General features: G+C 45.9%; 1 protein-coding gene across 1 annotated transcript; it reads right to left on the bottom strand.

The window, feature by feature from the left end:
- Positions 1–4433: 4433 nt before the first annotated feature.
- Positions 4434–22296, bottom strand: atp2a1l (ATPase sarcoplasmic/endoplasmic reticulum Ca2+ transporting 1, like). Its single transcript, XM_084323779.1, is given in 24 exon segments — positions 4434–4749; positions 5970–6020; positions 6440–6557; positions 7139–7256; positions 7776–7995; positions 8107–8309; positions 8452–8672; positions 9214–9437; positions 9715–9826; positions 10008–10226; positions 10588–10704; positions 11167–11298; positions 11890–11992; positions 12140–12228; positions 12651–12817; positions 13608–13905; positions 14024–14109; positions 14573–14653; positions 16646–16747; positions 16750–16783; positions 17901–18005; positions 19763–19845; positions 20451–20468; positions 22047–22296. Coding segments are annotated over 23 exon segments (2985 nt in total). The 5' UTR covers positions 22165–22296; the 3' UTR covers positions 4434–4749; positions 5970–6003.
- Between the last annotated feature and the right edge of the window lie 204 nt (positions 22297–22500).

Raw genomic sequence — 22500 nt, 5'->3', positions numbered from 1 at the left:
ATGTTATTTGCATAAATTAGGAATAGTAGCGGTCCTAGTATGCTTCCTTGTGGAACACCACAGCTCACTGTGAGGGGGGGGGATAGGGTACCGTTTACCTCCGTTTACCTTGCGTTGGTGACGAGCACTTAGACCGCTGCGCCACCCAGCCGCCCTCTATCTACAGATATGTAGAAAGGATTATATGCAGGTATGTACAGACATGTGGATATATATATATATATATATATATATATATATATATATATATATATATATATATATATATAGTAAGAATAAATATATATATATATATATATATATATATATATATATATATATATATATATATATAACTAAAAGGAGAAAAACCTTCAAAGGAAAGAAGGGACCGCACACTCCACAGGACTCGTTTTTGCTTATTTATTGTTTGCACAACGCGTTTCGCTGTCGCTTCCTCAGGTGCTATAGCACCTGAGGAAGCGACAGCGAAACGCGTTGTGCAAACAATAAATAAGCAAAAACGAGTCCTGTGGAGTGTGCGGTCCCTTCTTTCCTTTGAAGGTTTTTCTCCTTTTAGTTTATATATCTCTCTTGCGCTGACCTGCACCTCCAGTCGGGGTCCAACCAGATGTGCACGAGTCCTATCTAGTTTAATATATATATATATATATATAGTAAGAATAAATATATATATATATATATATATATATATATATATATATACAGTACTAGGGATGCTCGATATTGGCTTTTTTACCGATACCGATATACCGATATTGTCCAACTCTTAATTTCCGATACCGATATCAACCGATATCAACCGATACCGATATATGCAGGGTTTCCCCCCCCCAAAAAACGGAATAATTTCAGGTAATTAACATTACATATCTCTTGTTGTGGAATTAACACAACCATTATGCATACTTTTGAAAATAAATAAAATCAGAATTTGTTCTTACTTGCTTGCCTGGGTAAATAAAGGTTATAGAAATGTAAAAAAAATTAAATAAAAAATTTGAAAACCAATACCGATATTTTCCGATATCACATTTTAATGCCAATATCGGCCGATAATATCGGTAGGCCGATAATATCGGACATCCCTATACAGTACTTATTAATTTGTAGGCAACTTGTCATGCACCTCCAAGCCTCCAGGCTTGCCGTCTCCTGTACCCCCTTGGTTTCCCCCCACTCTATCCCTTCCTGTCTACTCTCTGGCATGGAGTCAGGTGTGTGGAAGCCAGAGGAGCAGCTGATCGACATCTGCCTGCTGATTGCTCCATCTATTTAGACCTGGCTCAGATGTCATCATGCTGCCAGATCCTAACTTCTTGTTTACCAGTCAGTCGTAGTATTTAGACCCACTCCTATCTGTCTCAGACCCACTCCTATCCACCTCAGACCCACTCCTATCTGCCTCAGACCCACTCCTATCCACCTCAGACCCACTCCTATCCACCTCAGACCCACTCCTATCCACCTCAGACCCACTCCTATCTGCCTCAGACCCACTCCTATCCACCTCAGACCCACTCCTACCTGCCTCAGACCCACTCCTATCCACCTCAGACCCACTCCTATCCACCTCAGACCCACTCCTACCTGCCTCAGACCCACTCCTATCCACCTCAGACCCACTCCTACCTGCCTCAGACCCACTCCTATCCACCTCAGACCCACTCCTACCTGCCTCAGACCCACTCCTATCCACCTCAGACCCACTCCTACCCGCCTCAGACCTACTCCTATCCACCTCAGACCCACTCCTATCCACCTCAGACCCACTCCTATCTGCCTCAGACCCACTCCTATCCACCTCAGACCCACTCCTACCTGCCTCAGACCCACTCCTATCCACCTCAGACCCACTCCTATCCACCTCAGACCCACTCCTACCTGCCTCAGACCCACTCCTATCCACCTCAGACCCACTCCTACCTGCCTCAGACCCACTCCTATCCACCTCAGACCCACTCCTACCTGCCTCAGACCCACTCCTATCCACCTCAGACCCACTCCTACCCGCCTCAGACCTACTCCTATCCACCTCAGACCCACTCCTATCTGCCTCAGACCCACTCCTATCCGCCTCAGACCCACTCCTATCCGCCTCAGACCCACTCCTATCTGCCTCAGACCCACTCCTATCCACCTCAGACCCACTCCTATCAGACCCACTCCTATCCGCCTCAGACCCACTCCTATCTGCCTCAGACCCACTCCTATCCACCTCAGACCCACTCCTATCCACCTCAGACCCACTCCTATCTGTCTCAGACCCACTCCTATCCACCTCAGACCTACTCCTATCCACCTCAGACCCACTCCTATCAGACCCACTCCTATCCACCTCAGACCCACTCCTATCCACCTCAGATCCACTCCTATCCACCTCAGACCCACTCCTATCCACCTCAGACCCACTCCTATCAGACCCACTCCTATCCACCTCAGACCCACTCCTATCCACCTCAGACCCACTCCTATCCACCTCAGACCCACTCCTATCCGAGCTCCGGGAGGGTCATCAAAGAGTAGCAGGCTATTCTCGGTCCTCGCTCCGCAATGGTGGAACGAATTCCCCACCACAGTCAGGAGAACAGCTGAAACCCGACCAATTTTCTGTCGTCGACTAAAAGCACACCTCTTCAATCAATATCTGAAATAGAAAAACCTTTGTACTAAGGTTATAAACATAAGACACCTGTCAACCTAAGCTGGAAACCAGAGCATCAAGACTTGAAGTAAAGTGATGTCATCAAGTATGGGGGTAGAGCGGTCGTCTCGCATTCTCAAAGTTCCCGGTTAGGTTCTGGCAGCGTGTCGTTGGTGCCCTTGAGCGAGACACTTAACCCCCGCAGCACATGAAGCACATTATCAGCGGCTCATACAGAACCAAGCATGTCACTGTAATGTACATGTACTTCATACGTGACAAAATAAAAGCAAACTTGAAACTTGAAACTTGAACTGCTCCCAGTGAGTAGGGTGGCACCTCGGTGAGTGAATGAGTGACTGTGAGGCGTGAGACGTGGCTTTGGATGAAAGCTGTTTTATAAACGCTCCATTTTACATCAAGTGACACTGGTGTTGTGGGCTCATCCAAACATCCACATGAGTTGTATTTTAAACGTAGGGCTTACAAGCTCTGAAGCAGAGGTTCTACCCCATATCACCATGGTTACCAGAGGTACTTCCATTATTCAACATCTGTGGAGTTGCCCTTTCATCCTAACATATGATGTCAGTGTATACGTATGTATATATATATATATAATCAGTGTATGTCCTGTATGCTGTGTGAACATATTGTGGCAGTTATCATCCCTCGTCACTGGGTTACGTGGAGGAAGGGAGATACTACTGCCACGGGCAGAGGAGAGTGATCACCCACACCCCCCACACACACACACACACACACACACACACACACACACACACACACACACACACACACACACACACACACACACACACACACACACACACACACACAGAGACACCCATAGCATAAAACCCTAGGAGAGACAGAGGAGAGTTGAGTGGAGGTGAGGAAGGAGCAGAGTTCGTGGAGAGAGTGTGAGATACAGCGTTTGTGAGGTGAGAGGTAGTTGTAAGGAGAGGTGAAGAGCGAGTAGGTGTTCGTGGTACTGGACCCTGGACTGGCTGAGATACCCCCCCTTGTGAAACTGACCCTGGACCGGACGACAAACCCTGAGTATTGAACATTCCCTTTTTGTACGAGAGCCTGGAACGTGTTTTGACCCTGGACTGTAATTTGACCACTCTATTGCCCATCGGACCTGTACTGGTGATCAATAAATATCACTTGTTTATTGAAATTGTGCTTGTGTGGACATTGGAATTGTTTGTTTTGGTCCGTGTCGAGCCTGAACACCACAAGGCTTGTCACAATATGTATATATATATATATATATAATCAGTATGTGTCCTGTATGATGTGTGAACATATGTATATGTGTGTCCTGTATGATGTGTGGACATATGTATATATGTGTGTCCTGTATGATGTGTGGACATATGTATATATGTGTGTCCTGTATGATATGTGGACATATGTATATATGTGTGTCCTGTATGATGTGTGGACATATGTATATATGTGTGTCCTGTATGATGTGTGGACATATGTATATATGTGTGTCCTGTATGATATGTGGACATATGTATATATGTGTGTCCTGTATGATATGTGGACATATGTATATATATATATGTGTCCTGTATGATGTGTGGACATATGTATATATGTGTCCTGTATGATGTGTGGACATATGTATATATATGTGTCCTGTATGATATGTGGACATATGTATATATATATATATGTGTCCTGTATGATGTGTGGACATATATATATATTATGTGTGTATTCTGTATGTGTGTGAACATATGTATACAATAACACATCAGTCGAGAAAATCCAAGTTTAACAAAAAAAATCTTTTAATACATACTTTATTTCTTAGAATAGAATCTTAAATATTTGTATTTCAGGGACAATTCCCCCATGTCAATTTAATCTCTCCACACAGAGGTCTTTTTATGTAGATTTTCAAATTTCATTTTGTAGATTTTTTTTAATTGTTTTTTTCTGTTTTGTCCTCTCTCTTCCATTGGTTCGCTCGCTAAGAGCTCCCCTCTCATCGGTTGTAATCATCCTCTTCTTCTTCTCCTCCGTCTCCATCTCTCCACTTCTTTAATCTCTTCTTCTTCTACGACTCTACGATTTAACAGGTTCTACGGTGGGAAGAGAAACAGACAATGAGAGCAGGAAACCACATCGGACGAAGAGTTCATTACTGTGACGGTTGGCAGCAAAAGCAAAAGCTAAATTAAACATTACAAATAACAGAACTAGCTTGACTTATAAGGTATTACCTATTAGGATGACATATTAGCTCAGAATATGTATCCTTCCTAGACAACAAATCAAAAGCCAACAACATGGATACTAGGTAGGCATATATATACAGACATACATTTAACGTATATATATATAAATATTAATAAGCAAAGCTCTTTTTTTTTTCAATTATTTGCTCCCGGAGATGAATCGCTGTCTACATAGCCTACTGACATTGTTGACTCCATAACAGACACTGCAACATATATTCCATCTTTTACAGTAAAGATTCCCAAGCCCCGCCCCCCCTGGCTACAAACTCCGCTTCCTAGCTCGCCACACTGGTTCACTCTGCTGTCAGTCAGCTCACTGACACAAAGCTGTAGGTCAACACGCCTCTAATGACGAGCCTCAAACCACGTCCACTAACACGCTTCTCCTGGAGATCTGTAAAGCAGGCGATAAAAGTGCTATTTGTTTGTTTTTATTACTTTTTTTATAAAATGTAATTTCTGTAAAAAAATAAGAGAATCCATTATAATCAAGACATGAATGTAATAAATCATGTTTATCTGGACCAATATGAATGAAACCAGGTGGAGGCAGACAGTGAAGGAACACAGTGAACCTTTTTGTTTAATTTTTACCATATTTACTTGTTTTCACCTACAATCTACACACTTTGGGGTCCAGTTACACCACGTATGTAATATAAATGTGTAGGGGGGGGGGGGGGGTACAGTGTGCACTAAATGAAGATGTGTTCTTTTATATGTTCTTCACATGAAATGAGCCAGAAGTCCAATGAGTCTCGGGTAAAAACTAATTGTAAAAGCGCTTTGGATAAAAGCGCTATATAAAAAAGCAGCCATTTACCAACGTCCCTCAGAGCAGAACACCATCTAACAATGTCTCAGGGAGCATGCGGAGCGCCACAGACTGTAACCATGACTACTGCTATGACTAGACAAACATGCATCAGACCTGGTACGCACACACACACAGACACACGCGCTACACACGCTTAGCGCGCGCTACAGGCGCTATACAGATGCTATACGGACACTATACAGACAGACACTCGTAGCCACTGGCAGAGGGGCTGGTAGGATACCTTGTTATATTCTAATGGTGGAAGGTTGGTTGATCTATTTTTGAGGTTGACCTGGAAACAGGTGAGAAAAGGGAGAGAGAGAGAGAGAGAGAGAGAAAGGAGCAATGAAAGGAATGACAATGACAATGAATGAGAAATGAGTTAACAGGCAAGATGATTAAAATGATTCATGAATTCATAAACATTCATAAATGATGGATGATGGATAGGTGGAAAGACAGGATTAGATAGAGACTGACTGAAGGATTAGATACAGACTGACTGAAGGATTAGATAGAGACTGACTGAAGGATTAGATTAGATAAAGATCACTCTGTTAAATCATTAACCAAGAGAAAGACCGAAAAGTTTAGCCATGAGGTCCGATTAGCAAAGTTATTCAGTACTAAAGGAGATTCTGGATTGGAAAAGAAAAATGTCAACACCCTGAAAGGAGTACTATACAGTACATCCCAGGACTGTGTACTCACGCTCAATGTAGTTACGAGCGACGAACTTCAACACCTCATCAATGAGGATGACGGGGAAGGAAAGCTTCAGGACCACCAGCCACTGTTCCACGGACAAGTGAGTCAACTTGAAGATCATCTGGAGGGAGGAAGGAGGAAGGGGGTCAGTGTTACTGATAAACTACCTACAGCGGTCCCTACTGAGAAACTACCAACCAGGGTTCCTACTGAGAAACTACCAACCAGGGTTCCTACACACATCTGGGAAGTACAGGTTGCCCAGGTCTTCAAAAGTATAAAAATAAACATCTTCTCTAGGAACCTTGCAGCATCATGACAATGTAGGTAGGGGGACAGTGAAGCGCGTGGCGCCGCCAGAGTGGAGGAGAGGAGGAGGAAGAGAGGAGGAGGGGAGGAGAAGAGGAGGAGGAGGGGAGGAGGAAGAGGGGGGGAGAAGAGGAGGAGAAGAGGAGCAGAGGAGGAGGAGAGGAGGGGAGGAGGAAGAGGGGAGGAGGAGAGGAGGAGGGGAGGAGCAGAGGAGGAGGAGAGGAGGGGAGGAGGAGAGGAGAGGAGGAGGAAGAGGGGAGGAGGAGGGGAGGAGGAGAGGAGGAGGAGAGGAGGAGGAAGAGGGGAGGAGAGGAGGAGGAGAGAAGGAGGAGGAAGAGGGGAGGAGAGGAGGAGGAGAGGAGGAGGGGAGGAGGAGGAGAAGATGAGACTTACGGGCATGGGGTCGACATAGATGATCATGAAGTGGAGGGACATGGACAGGGTCATGGCAGCGGTCAGCCAGAAGTTGCTCCATGGGGGCATGCGGATCAGGGACTGGTTCTCAGACAAGCTGGAGAGATGGGAAGAGGAGGGTGTTAGTGTATCCTGAACCAATCAGACAAGCTGGAGAGATGGGAAGAGGAGGGTGTTAGTGTCTCCTGAACCAATCAGCAGTGCACGTGGCCTGGTGGATTCTTATTTGCTGTTTTATCACGTTCAGTAAATATATTCTAGAACTGCTCATTATTTACCGTACCTTTTGTGTAAAAGGAGTCTCATACTCTGGTGTTTCTAGACTGATAATGCCGTTAAAACCAGTGCGGTTTTGAAAAACCAAAGCCAAGAAACTCACACACTAGACAGTTTACCACAAGCTTCAGGGGGGTCTCAGGTGAATATAACACAAGCTTCAGGGGGGTCTCAGGTGAATATAACACAAGCTTCAGGGGGGTCTCAGGTGAATATAACACAAGCTTCAGGGGGGTCTCAGGTGAATATAACACAAGCTTCAGGGGGGTCTCAGGCGAATATAACACAAGCTTCAGGGGGGTCTCAGGTGAATGTGACAGTAACAGGGGTGTTCCAGTACCTGTTGAGAGCGTTGGCCATCTCAATGGTGACCAGCACGGAAAGAGCCATGGTCATGGGGGCAGCGGCCTCAAAGAGGTGGCAGTCAAGTCCAGCGAATTCCTCGTTGTCGGGCTCGCACTGCATGAAGTGGGACAGCTGGTAGTAGGTGATACCGGGACCGGTGGAGTCGTACAGGAACCAGTAGACGGCTCCCATGACAGTGGCGGCACCAACATATCCTGTCATTGGGCAGAAGCATCCGTCAGTCACTGTAACCTCCAATACTACCTCACGGGGTTCGGGTTATAGGTTGAAACAGCACTGTGTCCACGGCCAGAGGCCCCACTTACCACCGATAGCCATATATCTGAAGAACAACCATCCGGAGATGAGGGGCTCCTTGGCGGTACGGGGCAGTTTGCCCATGATGTCGAGGTCTGGGGGGTTGAAGCCCAGGGCGGTGGCGGGCAGACCGTCAGTGACCAGGTTCACCCACAGCAGCTGGACGGGGATGAGAGCCTCGGGAAGACCCAGGGCAGCGGTCAGGAAGATACTGAGAGAGGGGAGCAGAACAGAGGACGGGTGAGAGGAGAGACAGGGGGGGGGGGAGGCCAGAGAAAGAAAAGAGATTCCAGATGTTTCTCAGCGTGACTGAGAGAGGTCGAGTCCCAGGGGGGGGGGGGGGGGGCACTCACCAGACGACCTCGCCGACGTTGGAAGAGATCAGGTAGCGGATGAACTGCTTCATGTTGTTGTAGATAGCTCTGCCCTCCTCGACGGCAGACACGATGGAGGCGAAGTTGTCGTCGGCCAGGACCATCTCAGCGGCTGACTTGGCAACAGCAGTGCCAGAGCCCATGGCGATACCGATGTCGGCCTTCTTCAGGGCGGGGGCATCGTTCACACCATCACCGGTCTGGGTTCGGGGGGGAGGGGGAGAGAGAGAGAGAGTGTGAGCTTCTGTACACGTCGCTTAGAAAGACTTCCAAGCGAGAAAAAGACCAAAGTAACGCACAGGTCAGTAAGTTATATTTTATAATAAAATAAAAATAATACAATTATATAGTATATAGAAGTATAATATAGAATAATACATTATATAAATATATAGATAAATGTGTGTGTGTATAAATGAATGAACCTAAATATGTAATTTAACTGATAGATACACAAAATGTATTTAGTATTTATGTTAATTTAATTGTGTTGATGTTTCCATTTTTTGCAAAATAAGTATGTGCATTCTGTTTGGTTTGGTAAACATTGCAATTAGTCTATCAGTGTACTGTATGTGTGTAGGGGCAGGTACAAATACGAATTTTCTTCTTCCTGTTCCTTTCGGCCATGGAATTCAGTGGAGCATATCAATATGTACTGTTGGACTGTAATAATTCCATGTACGAATAAATAAAAATGAAATGAAATGAAATGAAATGCGGTCGTCTCCTCTCTCTTACCATGGCGGCGATCTCACCGGCGGCCTGGAGGAAGTCAACGATCTTGGACTTGTGGGAGGGCTCCACACGGGCGAAGCAACTGGCTCTCATCACGGCAGGAGACTGCTCGCTGGCGGGCAGGTCGTCAAACTCACGTCCGGTGTAGGCCTTGCCTTCCACATCCTCGTCCTCCTTGAAGATGCCAATACGACGGCAGATGGCGATAGCGGTTCCCTTGTTGTCACCTGGAGAGAAGCGGGGGGGGGGGGGGTCAGTGGAACTGGAGGACGTACGACACACGACACTGGAACTACTGCGAGGGATATATCTGCTCTTCTTCAGAGACACACATTCACCACCCGGGAGCCTGACACAGCTTACTCTGCCTTGCTCAACGGCACGGATAAGGGAGAGCATTCACACCCACCACGACCTGCCGATCACAAGCCCTACTTCTCTGAGCGCCACCCCGCCAGGCCGCACCCACCGATCCACAGGTAAAGGATAAGGACAGACACTCACCAGTGATCATGATCACACGGATTCCAGCAGCTCTGCACAGGACGATGGAGTCTGTGACCTCCTTACGGGGAGGGTCCAGCATGCCCACGCAGCCCACGAAGGTCAGGTCGGTCTGGGGAGAGAGACACGAGTTCAGAAGAGAACAATGCTGATACTACTACTACTACTACTACTACTGCTACTACTGCTACTACTACTACTACTACTCCAGAAAATATCGGCAAGCGGCAATTCGGTATTCCAAAAAAGAAAACGCCTCTAATTTCACGACGTCAGGTTTTGAAAGTCCTCACCTCGTAGTTGATGAACTTGGTGGAGTCCTCCAGGACCATCTCTTCCACCTTCAGGGGGGTGTCACGGGTGGCCAGAGCCAGACAACGGAGGGTGTCGCTACCGCAACCCCAGTCCTTGATGACGGCCAGGATCTTATCCTTGATGGTCTCGGTCAGGGGCACGCGGGTGGTTCCCACACGGACGTATGCGCACCTATCAATCACACCCTCTGGGGCGCCCTGCAGGATGAGAGAGAGTTGTGTTTCAGTGAACGATGCGCTTCAACGCGGCTTAGTGTCTGGAGAGATCTGTCGCCTGATTGATTGATTGATTGAAAACTTTTATTAACAGCTTGCAGAATGCGTACAGTACAGTACGGCTCAATACACACAATTGTTAAGGGGATGCAGACCAGAGAAAGACTTTCGTCTTGTTTACATCAGGGTCCCCCATTTTCAATTCCAGTAGATGTGTCAGTGTGTGACTGAGATACATCTTCACTTTCACTTTGATCATTTATTCTTTATTTTGTATCTATTTATTTACCTTTTATACATTCTGACCACAGGTTAAGATGTTAAGTTAAGGGGGGGAACTGACCTTCACGAACATCTTGGCGCCACCATCTCCCTTAGTGGGGGTGCAGTACACGGACATGGACTTCCTGTCACGGGAGAACTCCAGGGTGAACTGCTTGTTCATCAGCTGCTTAACGACCTGTTGAAATACATGGAGACCAGCGGGTTAGATCAACGACCAGGCAGTCAAGCTGATGTGTGAGGGAGTCTGATGATAATAAATAATAATAATAATAATAATAATAATTAAGAAATAATAATAATAATAATAATAAACTTTATTTCTATAGCAGCTTTCATTCTTTGATTCTGATTCATACAAGAACTGAGGCCCAAAGTGCTTCAGAGCAGTAATATAAATAATATAAATATTCACTTTAAATAATGGAAAAGTCACTTTAAAGGAAGGAGGAATTGCATAGTATAGTTTAGATACATTTTAAGTATAAAAATGATGGGAAACTATATATATATATAAAAAAAATTGTATATTGTATAGTAGTGTACATATTTCTTGTATTTTTGTATTTATTTATTAACACAGTTAAACAAAAGTAAAAACAATATTTAATAACAATTGATTCTTGAGGTTAAGACTCACGGTGCAGCAGGCGTTGGCTCTCTCGATCTTGTCCAGGTTCTTCACGTTGCTGTTGAACACGTTCATCTTCTCGACCAGACAGCTCAGGGCAGTCTCGGTGGCCTCGCCCACCTTCTCATAGATCTTCTTGGTCTGGAGAGAAAGGTGACAGAGGTGCAGAGCGGTGAGAGGACGAGACGGACGAGAGGCTTCAGTCGGTCTAACGAACGCAAATACAATGAATGGACTTCCTGGAAAAGGTTAGAAAAGAGCTTTTGGGCCAGAGTTTGTACGTTTTAGTGCAGTGGTTCTCAAAGTCGAGTCTGGGCCCCCTCGCGGGTCATTGAGAAGGTTCCAGTAGGTCCCCAGAATTTTGTTCTTAATAATTCAATTTCACTAATATTCTATTCACTAGAAGTGTATCCCAATGAGAGAATAGAAGAACTATTCAGATCATACGTTTCTCTCCTCTCTTATCTCCCCTCCTACATACATTATAGACTATGGAATTCTGGAAAACAATGATCTCCTCAGATTGGGGTCCCAGAGACAAATCAAATGGGGGGGGGTCCCTGACCAGTTACAGGTCAATTTGGGGTCCCTTGACATGAAAAAGTTTGAGAACCAATGTATTAGTGGATGAGACGCCGCTAGTCTGGTACCACACACACTAACGAGTAACCCACTGCCGGGTCAGAACCCTCCACAGACACCCTCTCAGTCCTCCTTCCGTCTCCGCTTTACCTCGTTGTAATCCAGGGACGAATCGTTACACAGGGCGCAGATGGTGGACAGCTCAACGAGACTATCGTAGACACTGCAGTTGGTTGGGCGTCCTGCCTGGGATCTGAACGAGGCGAAAAGAAGAAACAAAACCAATCAGAGACAGAAAGGGAACACAGGTGGTGGCCGTCTGAGGTACAGCAGGGACGTGTCCGACTGAAGCCGGCTTCGGGGACGGTAAAGGGTGTCGGGCGTGGAGAGTAAGACTTACACCTCGCCCTCTGGGGTGTACTTGGAGCCGGAGATATCGAAAGCATCAAGGTCAACGTGGTCGCCATCGACTGACTTGACGATGAACATCTGTGGAGAGAGACGAACACACAAGAGAAGCTCTGTGAGACCGGGCGGAGGAGGAGGAGGAGTCTGCTGCGTATGAGTGTGGCGCGAGGCCCGTGTTTGTTCTTGTACTTTTATTGTCTTTTATATCTATTCTTATGTCTGAAATTCGTGGATTTTTTTTATTTTGTCAATTTGTGTGCTGATTTTATGCCTATGTTAATTTTTTATACTAATTGCTGTGGTGCACTCGGACTGAGAGTACTATGTGGATAGTTATTAATATTTATTATTGTTATATTGTAGAAATGTGTGCATTGAAATGTCTGTAAAGTCTCGACTACATTGAAAATGAGGGCGACCTCGATTGTAATTTCGAGAATAAATAAAGGTTGATAATGTTCCTGTCGGTGCGCGAAGACGTCATTCTGCGCCCGGCCGCCTACCTTGGTCACACACATCTGGTTGGTGGTCAGGGTGCCGGTCTTGTCGGAGCAGATGACGGAGGTGCAACCCAGGGTCTCCACGGAGGGCAGGCTTCTGACGATAGCGTTCTTCTTGGCCATACGACGGGTTCCCAGGGCGAGACATGTGGTGATGACGGCGGGCAGACCTGCGAGACAGAAACCCAACGTGTGAGGAGTGAGCGACTGGAGGTTCCTAACGCATCTTCTAGAGTACTGGTTGCTACAGTTCCTAATGCATCTTCTAGAGTACTGGTTGCTACAGTTCCTAATGCATCTTCTAGAGTACTGGTTGCTACAGTTCCTAATGCATCTTCTAGAGTACTGGTTGCTACAGTTCCTAATGCATCTTCTAGAGTACTGGTTGCTACAGTTCCTAACGCATCTTCTAGAGTACTGGTTGCTACAGTTCCTAACGCATCTTCTAGAGTACTGGTTGCTACAGTTCCTAACGCATCTTCTAGAGTACTGGTTGCTACAGTTCCTAACGCATCTTCTAGAGTACTGGTTGCTACAGTTCCTAATGCATCTTCTAGAGTACTGGTTGCTACAGTTCCTAATGCATCTTCTAAAGTACTGGTTGCTACAGTTCCTAATGCATCTTCTAGAGTACTGGTTGCTACAGTTCCTAACGCATCTTCTAGAGTACTGGTTGCTACAGTTCCTAACGCATCTTCTAGAGTACTGGTTTTAGGAACTGGAGACTACAGTAGTGACATCAAGGTGTGTGTGTTAGGAACGTTAAGTCATAATAAGACACCTATAATAAAGAGAACTGAGATTCTCCCGAGTGTGCTCAAGTGCAGTCGTCAGTGTGTTGTTATATTGCCCAGCCCTCTCTCTCTCTCTCTCTCTCTCTCTCTCTCTCTCTCTCTCTCTCTCTCTCTCTCTCTCTCTCTCTCTCTCTCTCTGTAAACCCGAGCCTCTCCCGCCCCTCACCCTCGGGGATGGCGGCCACAGCCAGGGCCACGGCGATCTTGAAGTAGTAGACGGCGCCCTTGATCCAGGAACCTCCATGGACGGGGTCGTTGAAGTGGCCGATGTTGATGGCCCAGACGGCCACGCAGATCAGGGAGATGACCTTGGACAGCTGCTCGCCGAACTCGTCCAGCTTGGCCTGCAGGGGGGTCTTCTCTTGCTCAGTGGCTGCCATCTGGTCGCGGATCTTGCCGATTTCAGTGGAGACTCCGGTGGCGATGCAGATGCCGATGGCCTTGCCGGCGGCGATGTTGGTGCCCTGCGGGAGGAAGAGAGGGAGAGGGGGGGGGGGGTTAACGTGGTCGGCTTGAGGACAGAGAACGGAGTGGATGATGAAGACGGAGGACAGGGATCCGTTGAGTGAAGAAGATACTTACGGAGAAAAGCATGTTCTTCTTGTCCTGGTTGACAGATCTGGGGTCGGGGACCACTTCAGTGTGCTTGATCACACTGACGGACTCACCTGAGAGGAACAACACAACATTCATTAACTCTTGTATTAACGTCTATCCACATCTGTCTGTACACATTCCTGCATATAATCCTTTTTACATATCTGTAGATACTAGATCTATCTGTACACATCCCTTACCTATACTCTTACTAGTTACACTGCTGGCCAGTACAACTTACTACCATGGTGCCTTTATACCTGTATCACTGTACATATTAGTACTACATCTCTGTACATACATCTGATTAGCACTATTACTCAGTAGTACTAATATATATATATATCTTATACCCAGTTTAATCACCTGTACATTGTATATCACTTTACTGTTACATTTGCACTCTGGTTGGATGCCAAACTTCTTTTGGTTGTACTGTACTTGTGCTGCATGATGACAATACATTTGAATGTAGTGTAATCTAATGGGAGAGTGTGTTTGACTCCTTGGTGTCTGCTCGGCCCGTCAGCTCACCAGTGAGGATGGACTGGTCTACACGCAGGGTGGTGGACTTGATGGACACGAGCCTGATGTCTGCGGGGACTTTGTCACCAACTGTGGAGGTAAATGACAGAGAGAGAGACATCGTTATTACATTCAGAGAGAGAGAGAGAGAGACATCGTTATTACATTCAAGTCTTACGTCTGCTATGACATCATATAAAACATTATGGCTTATAGTTCAGGGGTTGTTTATGAATGTCATCTTCAGAATGACCTGCAACCAAAACCTGCACGGATTACACTGTATGCCCAGGCCAGTTAGGGCACCTTGTGTATACTGCACCTAATAAAACAATGCTTTAACAAATGATTCCTGAGATAATAAAACAATGCTTTATCAAATGATGCCTGAGATAATAAAACAATGCTTTATCAAACGATTCCTGAGATAATAAAATAATGCTTTATCAAATTATTCCTGGAATAATAACTACAAGTTATTAATTAAATAATGCTTTATCAAATTATTCCTGGAATAATAAAACAATGCTTTATCAAACGATTCCTGAGATAATAAAAGAATGCTTTATCAAATTATTCCTGGAATAATAACTACGAGTTGTTAATTAAATAATGCTTTATCAAATGATTCCTGGAATAATAACTACGAGTTATTAATTAAATAATGCTTTATCAAATGATTCCTGGAATAATAACTACGAGTTATTAATTAAATAATGCTTTATCAAATGATTCCTGGAATAATAACATAATGCTTTATCAAATGATTCCTGGTATAATAACCACAAGTTATTTTTAACGTTGGGACACTCGGACGACCAGTCGCTCGACATCCTGCCGTTAATCCATGGATTCCAGAGTGTCAACTGTCACATTACGTGTCGGCCAATCAGAGTGAACGGCGTGGGGAGGAGGAGGAGGAGGGGGGGGCAGGGGGGGTGCAGGGCAACAGGTGTACATTGATAAATGAACATGCGTGTGTGAGGAAGGCAGGGCCAGCAGAGGGGGGGGGTGGCAGCGACAGGGTGAGAGCGGGCTGGGCAGGTGCTAGTGGGGATATTTATACCCTGATTTTGTTTTCCTTCACTCAGCATGTTTTCGTCGCCGTGCAGACCCCCCCCCCACTCCCCTGCCTCCCCCCCTCGTTGCCATATAAAGACAAGGCTCCTCTCCGACACCCTGCCATACGCATTACAGTCTGTAAGAGGATTCATCTATGGTATTAATACTACAACTCTGCACATACATCTGATTGGCACTATTACTCAGTAGTACTCGTTTATATCTTATACCCAGTTTAATCACCTGTACATTGTATATCACTGTTGCACTTTACTGTTACATTTGCACTCTGGTTGGATGCCAAACCTCTTTTTGTTGTACCGTACTTGTGCCGTTATGATGATGACAATACATTTCAATCTCATCTCATGTAATCTAATTGATATTGATATCTCCGGTGTTAAAAGGGTGACAGTTGATGAAATACTATTCAATACGAACAGATCCACATGCCAACTGGTTCCCAGGACTCATTGCAGTCTAATTGTAAGCAGAAATTAAAGTGATAGTTTATATTAATCATAAGCGTCTGTGTATTTCCTTTGGTAAATGAGCTGCATAGAGTAACAGACCTCTTGCCCTCCACAGACATATCAATAACACCTCCGATTACAGCCGGCTAGCTGTCTCTCTCCATGGTTACTGTGCAATGCTGTCTGTTTGGTTGCACTGTAGCGACGGCAGCCTCTTGTAACTAGGGTTCTTCCTCACTGTCCATTATCCTTTGACAATGTACTTTTAACCCTTTCACTACCACCCTACAGAAGGGTAACCCTTTACTATCACACTTTGTCGTGTGGCAGTGGAAAGGGTTAACCACCTGTAGTGTCGCAGTGAAAGGGTTAATAATATACATTAAAATCTCTGGAACCAAACAGAACAGTTTCCTGTCCTTCCCTAAGACCTGCATGGGAACCACCGGAGATGCCATTTGAAATGTTTAACCCCCGGTGTGTTGGAAGTGTCTGTTTACGCCGAGGACAAATGAAGACAGACGGAGAGAGAGAGACGCTCGCTTACCGGACACCTCCACAATGTCACCGGGCACGATCTTGTTGGCCTTGATCATCTGCACGCTCTTTCTGTCAGAACGGTAGACCTTGCCCATCTCTGGCTCGTATCCTTCAGGGCCTCGATGGCGTCCTCTGCGTTACGCTCCTGTGATGCACACACAGACACAACTATGGTCAATAAAACACATACGTATATATATATATATATATATATATATAATGATACACACAGCACTGATATTCTGAATGCATGTCAGTTTGATTAAAAAGCAGATGTTTTAGGGTGGTTGCTAACGGGGAAGGCTGACGCAGCAACTAGTGTCGGGAAGTGACTTGGCACTAGAGAGTATATATCAACTTGTGTCTGGAAGTGACTTGCACTAGTAGAGAGTATATATCAACTTGTGTCTGGAAGTGACTTGGCACTAGTAGAGAGTATATATCAACATGTGTCTGGAAGTGACTTGGCACTAGTAGAGATATATCAATTGTGTCTGGAAGTGACTTGGCACTAGTAGGAGTATATATCAACTTGTGTCTGGAAGTGACTTGGCACTAGTAGAGAGTATATATCAACTTGTGTCTGGAAGTGACTTGGCACTAGTAGAGAGTATATATCAACTTGTGTCTGGAAGTGACTTGGCACTAGTAGAGAGTATATATCAACTTGTGTCTGGAAGTGACTTGGCACTAGTAGAGAGTATATATCACTTGTGTCTGGAAGGACTTGGCACTAGTAGAGAGTATATATCACTTGTGTCTGGAAGTGACTTGGCACTAGTAGAGAGTATATATCATCATTCAATGACAAAGAGAATGTGTAGCACGGCATTAAGAGGACTGGGATCATTACAGGGTGTATAGTCTGAGTCATACATGGCCCCCGCAGTCATAACAACCCTGTTCAGTCAAAACACTAACTGGGGGGGAGGGGGGGGGGGGGCACAGACGCTACAAACATGACATCAAAGAAGAGGGCGGTCTCTTTAACGACACCGTTAACGCTTTTGTTTAATGTTTATATGATTGGGTTAGTGGGTCGTGGGACGGTCTCCAACACAAGGGCCTTCTGGTTCCGGTTCCCTCATAAATCAAGGATTCTGCTGAAACGAGAAGCGCTGGGTTTAATAATAGCCCCGACGCGACTCGACTGATATATACGTTCCGGGGAGTGAAGGTGAACCACTTGTAACCCTAGAAAGCCTCGAGGCACAAGCAGGCGGTAACCCTAACCACCGCGTGTCGGGAGGAGCTCCACTGACCTGCCAGACACCGACGACGGCGTTGGCGATGAGGATGAGCAGGATGACAAGGGGCTCCACGAAGGCTGTGATGGTCTCCTCGCCTTCCTCAAACCAGGCCAGCACCTGCACACCAAGAGAGGGGGAACAAGACCGTCAGCGTCCGCAGCCCTGGAGGTGGAAAACCTTTAAGCTGTGTCGTCGTCGTCCACGTGATTGATTGGTTGATTGATTGATTGATTGATGAAAACTTTATTAACAGATTGCAGAATGGGTACAATACAGTACGGCTCAATACACACAATTGTTAATAAGGGGATGCAGACCAGAGAAAGACTTCGTCTTGTTTACATCAGGGGTCCCCCGCACAAAATGGCGTCACGCACTGTACTGCTCATGACTGGTTTGATTATGGTTTAACCCTTTCACTACCACACTACAGAAGGTTAACCCTTTACTATCACACTACAGACAGTTTGTAGTGTGATAGTAAAGGGTTAACCTTCTGTAGTGTGGTAGTGAAAGGGTTAACACGTTGTCGTGTGGCAGTGAAAGGGTTAAACCATTTGGTAGTGCGGTAGTGATGCGTACTTCTGTGCTTGTGTCAATGGTAGTCCAAAAGATGACCTCTTTTGAAATAGTGTTTTAATGTGATCAGAAATGTAAACAAACCAGACACAGAAAGAAAAGAGGAATAATGGTGAAATTACTTGAATGTGTTTTTTCTAGATCTGTGTAAATATCCAAAGGCCTTCTGGTAAGTGCTGGGGTTCTCTGCCCTGCCTGTTCATCTCAGGGGTCCTGCCTCTCAGCCTGGGGTCTTCTGACACCATGCATGTAATCTGAAACACCATGAACCTGATCCCCCTTCAGTTGATCTGGACATCCCATAAACGCCTCGCTCTTCAAAGCCTCCACTTCAACCTCCTCTGTCTCTCTCTGTCTGTCTCTCTCTCTGTCTGTCTGTCTCTCTCTCTCTCTTCTCCTCAGTCCTGACTTTCCCCAAAGGATTCAGTTTCTCTCCCGGCTTGAGGCTTTCTTAAAATAAACCCTTACCCCTCAAGCCCCCCTAGACTTCCCTCGCCCCATCTCTCACTTGCTCCTCAATGTGCTCCTTCTAGGCCATGGTGACAGCTGCCTGTAAGGGCTGGAAAGCTCGGGGTAGGTGGAATTAATACGCCTCCTCTTCGCTTTCTGGATACCACACCCCCACCCCCATACACACACCTCCAAAACATTGAAGGTGGGGGGGGGGGGGGGGGGGGGGGCTTACAGAGAAATAAGAAGTTGTCTGACAAAGTGACAAGACAGCAACGATGAGCTATAGGCACGTAGTGCTCATTAGCTCGTGTGTTGGGTTACCATGTTGGGTTACCATGGTTACCATGTTGGGTTACCATGTTGCATGTGTAAGTCAAACGCAAAGTATTTCAAGGTTCAATGTATAGCAAATGCAACGTCTAGCCCTGTTCAACGTTTAGCCCTGTTCAACGTTAGCCCTGTTCAATGTGTAAGAAAGGAATAGTTGCAAACTAAGAAAAAAGTGCTTTGTGTTGCATTTCATGTTAAATTTAAAGTGGAATCAAGTTTTAATTTTTTTTTGTTAAATGGTAAATAAATAAAAAGGTTATTGATGATTGAAAATAAGAGTCTGATAAAACAGGAGTGAACCATGAGGTCACGGTAGAATGAGGTGGTAATGCACCTGTCCTGCAGAATCAAGGAGGGCTTCCCCCACTGCTGTGTATACAGCTCACCAGGAATAACCCCACACACACACACACACACACACACACACACACACACACACACACACACACACACACACACACACACACACACGGTGGGAAACACCCACGACAGGTACCCTGTGTTCAACTCACAAAAGAGATGCAGGCGGCCAGCAGCAGAATTCGGACCAACAGATCTTCAAACTGCTCAGCGATCAGCTCCCAGACGGTCTTACCTGAGGGGACACGACGAGAGAGGAGAGAAGAAAGGGTTAATGTGTTTAATGGATGACGAGGAGACAAACGAGAGGTCAGGGACGTGTCACAAGTGTCTATTATCTCCAGAGATCGTCGAGTGGAAAAGCGCCGATGTGTGAGTGGTAGTAAGAGTGACTTCATCGCCAACATCTGCAGGCCTGATGATGCCGTTATCTCCCACGTCCAACTACAGGTGGGATTATGTGAGAGCGTGGAGATTACGTAATCCTGTGGCAGACATTTTGCAATAAAAATGTTTCCTGCATGTTTTTAAATCACTCCCCTAATTAGATGTATTGGTGTGTGAGTCTGTGTGTGTGTGTGTGTGTGTGTGTGTGTGTGTGTGTGTGTGTGTGTTGTGAGTGTGTGTGTGTGTGTGTGTGTGTGTGTGTGTGTTGTGAGTGTGTGTGTGTGTGTGTGTGTGTGTGTGTGTGTGTGTGTGTGTGTGTGTGTGTGTGTGTGTTGTGAGTGTGTGTGTGTGTGTGTGTGTGTGTGTGTGTGTGTGTGTTGTGTGTGTGTGTGTGTGTGTGTGTGTGTGTGTGTGTGTGTGTGTGTGAGTGTGTGTGTGTGCAGTATCTCTTACCCTCCTCGGCGGGCAGCTCTGGGGGAGGCCGAACGAGACAGCGACGCAGAAGGAGAAAGATATGAAGAGTGTAGTTAGTAGGATGAAATCAGAGAATCACATTCAGCAGGAACTATACAATAACAAGGCTGATTTCTAATAAATCCAAAATTTTTACCAAAATGTCGATTAATACGATATTCGATACACAATCACACTTTCTCCCTGCAGAAATTAAACCCAAAATGTGCGCTTAAACATGCACTCAAATCATAAAGATGACTTGAAGTCATAGAGTCACACACGGAATATTAAAGGGACATTGCACAACAAAGTGGGTTTAAAGCTGCACCAGGTAGTTTTGTATAAATAATTAAATAAAGGACCTCTACAATAACTAGTTACGAATGCTTTAATACTGTTTATAATCTCCACACAAATCTAAAATAAAAATAAGAAAAGCACCCTTTGAAACAAAGTGAACCAACATAGAGGAAGTTTCTCTGTATGGTAAAGCTGGGGGGGAGGGGGGGGGTTGGTAGAAACACACAGCCAATCAGATCATTTCTAGTTTCAAACAGTAGCTTCAGGGATCCAGTTGTTCTCTTGTAACACTTTATGTATTCAATACTAAAGATATATCGTACTTTATTTAGACGTTTCAGAGGTTACTCCCCCCGGGACGCTGCAACACGGTGCAGCTGTAAGCAACACACCGTGTCCACGCTGCAGGCCTCAGACTCCTGCCTGATTAGAGACCGATTCAAAATGTCCCCTAAAATGGTTGGATTCTCGTTTTGAGTAAAGAAATAGCAGTAAAGATGAAGGAAAATAGTGATTCCTTTATCTCCGCCACAAATGAAGATAATAGCTATTTGCAACATGATTATTGGTAATAGTGGCTACTTTACTTGCACGTGGTAATGAATCATTAATCACAGTGTGAATGCAACAAGTACACCGTGGCAACAGCGCGTATTGAACTGTAATATCGCATGCTTGGATATCTAATTCATCATTCCATTGGTCATTGATTGGTGATCATATTCCAGATCATTTAGCCATAAGCCATCTAAGGACCCCCCCCCTCCAACACCAGGCCTAAATTTATCTACTCCTCCTGTTAGCTCCCTCCCCATATATCACCAGGAAGCATCTTGAGCCCTCACCTGTCTCCCCCCCCTCCAGCCATCTTCCCTGGCTTTAAATAGCTCGTCAAAGCCCTCAAAGTCTCTGCTTCTCAATTGTCTCTGCATTTCTATCAGCTGTTGCAACTCCTCTCTAAAAAAGGCCTCCTCCACCCCTCTCTCTCTGGCGGGCAGCACCTCTGACAGGCACCCTGCAGTGGGTGAACCGCCATGAGGACACGAGGCACAGTTTCACACCCCAGGCCAAGACACCCTCAAACCGGTCACACCTTAAACACTTAACTTGACGACACACACACTTAAAGTCGCTTTGCGAAATGCAAACATCCGGGATCTTAATTTAAAAAATACAAGAAGTCGTCAACTCAGGAAAGAGAGAGAGAGAGAGAACTCTGTCCCCCGTCCCGGCTGCCTCCCACACCCCACATCCCAGATTCCCAGATCCCAGATCCCCCAGGGGGCTTCTCACCGTTGGGGCCATACTTGGCCAGGTTCTTCTTGAACTGGTCTGGGGTCAGGCCGGTCTCCTCGTTGGCACCGAAGAAAGCCAGGCACTCGGCCGGCGTCTTGGTGAAAGAGTTCTCCATCCTCACTGGAAAGAAGGGGTCGTCGTGTGAGCGTCTCTCCTTCTCTCTCGTGCTACTGTGTTGTTTCGCTGTTGTTCAACTGTTGGTCCTCCACCCTTTATCCTAAAGCTGTGGCACTACAGGAGTGCTGGTCTGACAGAAAGAGCGAATACGATAAGGTATCCGGAAGGTGTTTATACCGGTCGGGGCCCGCGCGATTGGTGGGACACCCCGCTGGCACCCGCCTCCAAATTCCAGCATGGAAGACATGAGGGGGGAGGGGGGAGGGGGGGGGGTGACATGGTAGACTTGGACAGGAACTGAGGACTAGGCTGGCGTTAAGGAGGGAGGTGATGC

The sequence above is a fragment of the Notolepis coatsorum genome, assembly GCF_963971535.1.
Source record: "Notolepis coatsorum genome assembly, chromosome: 10".
In the NCBI taxonomy this organism is placed as follows: Eukaryota; Metazoa; Chordata; class Actinopteri; order Aulopiformes; family Paralepididae; genus Notolepis; species Notolepis coatsorum.
This window is presented reverse-complemented; position numbering and strand designations above follow the sequence as displayed.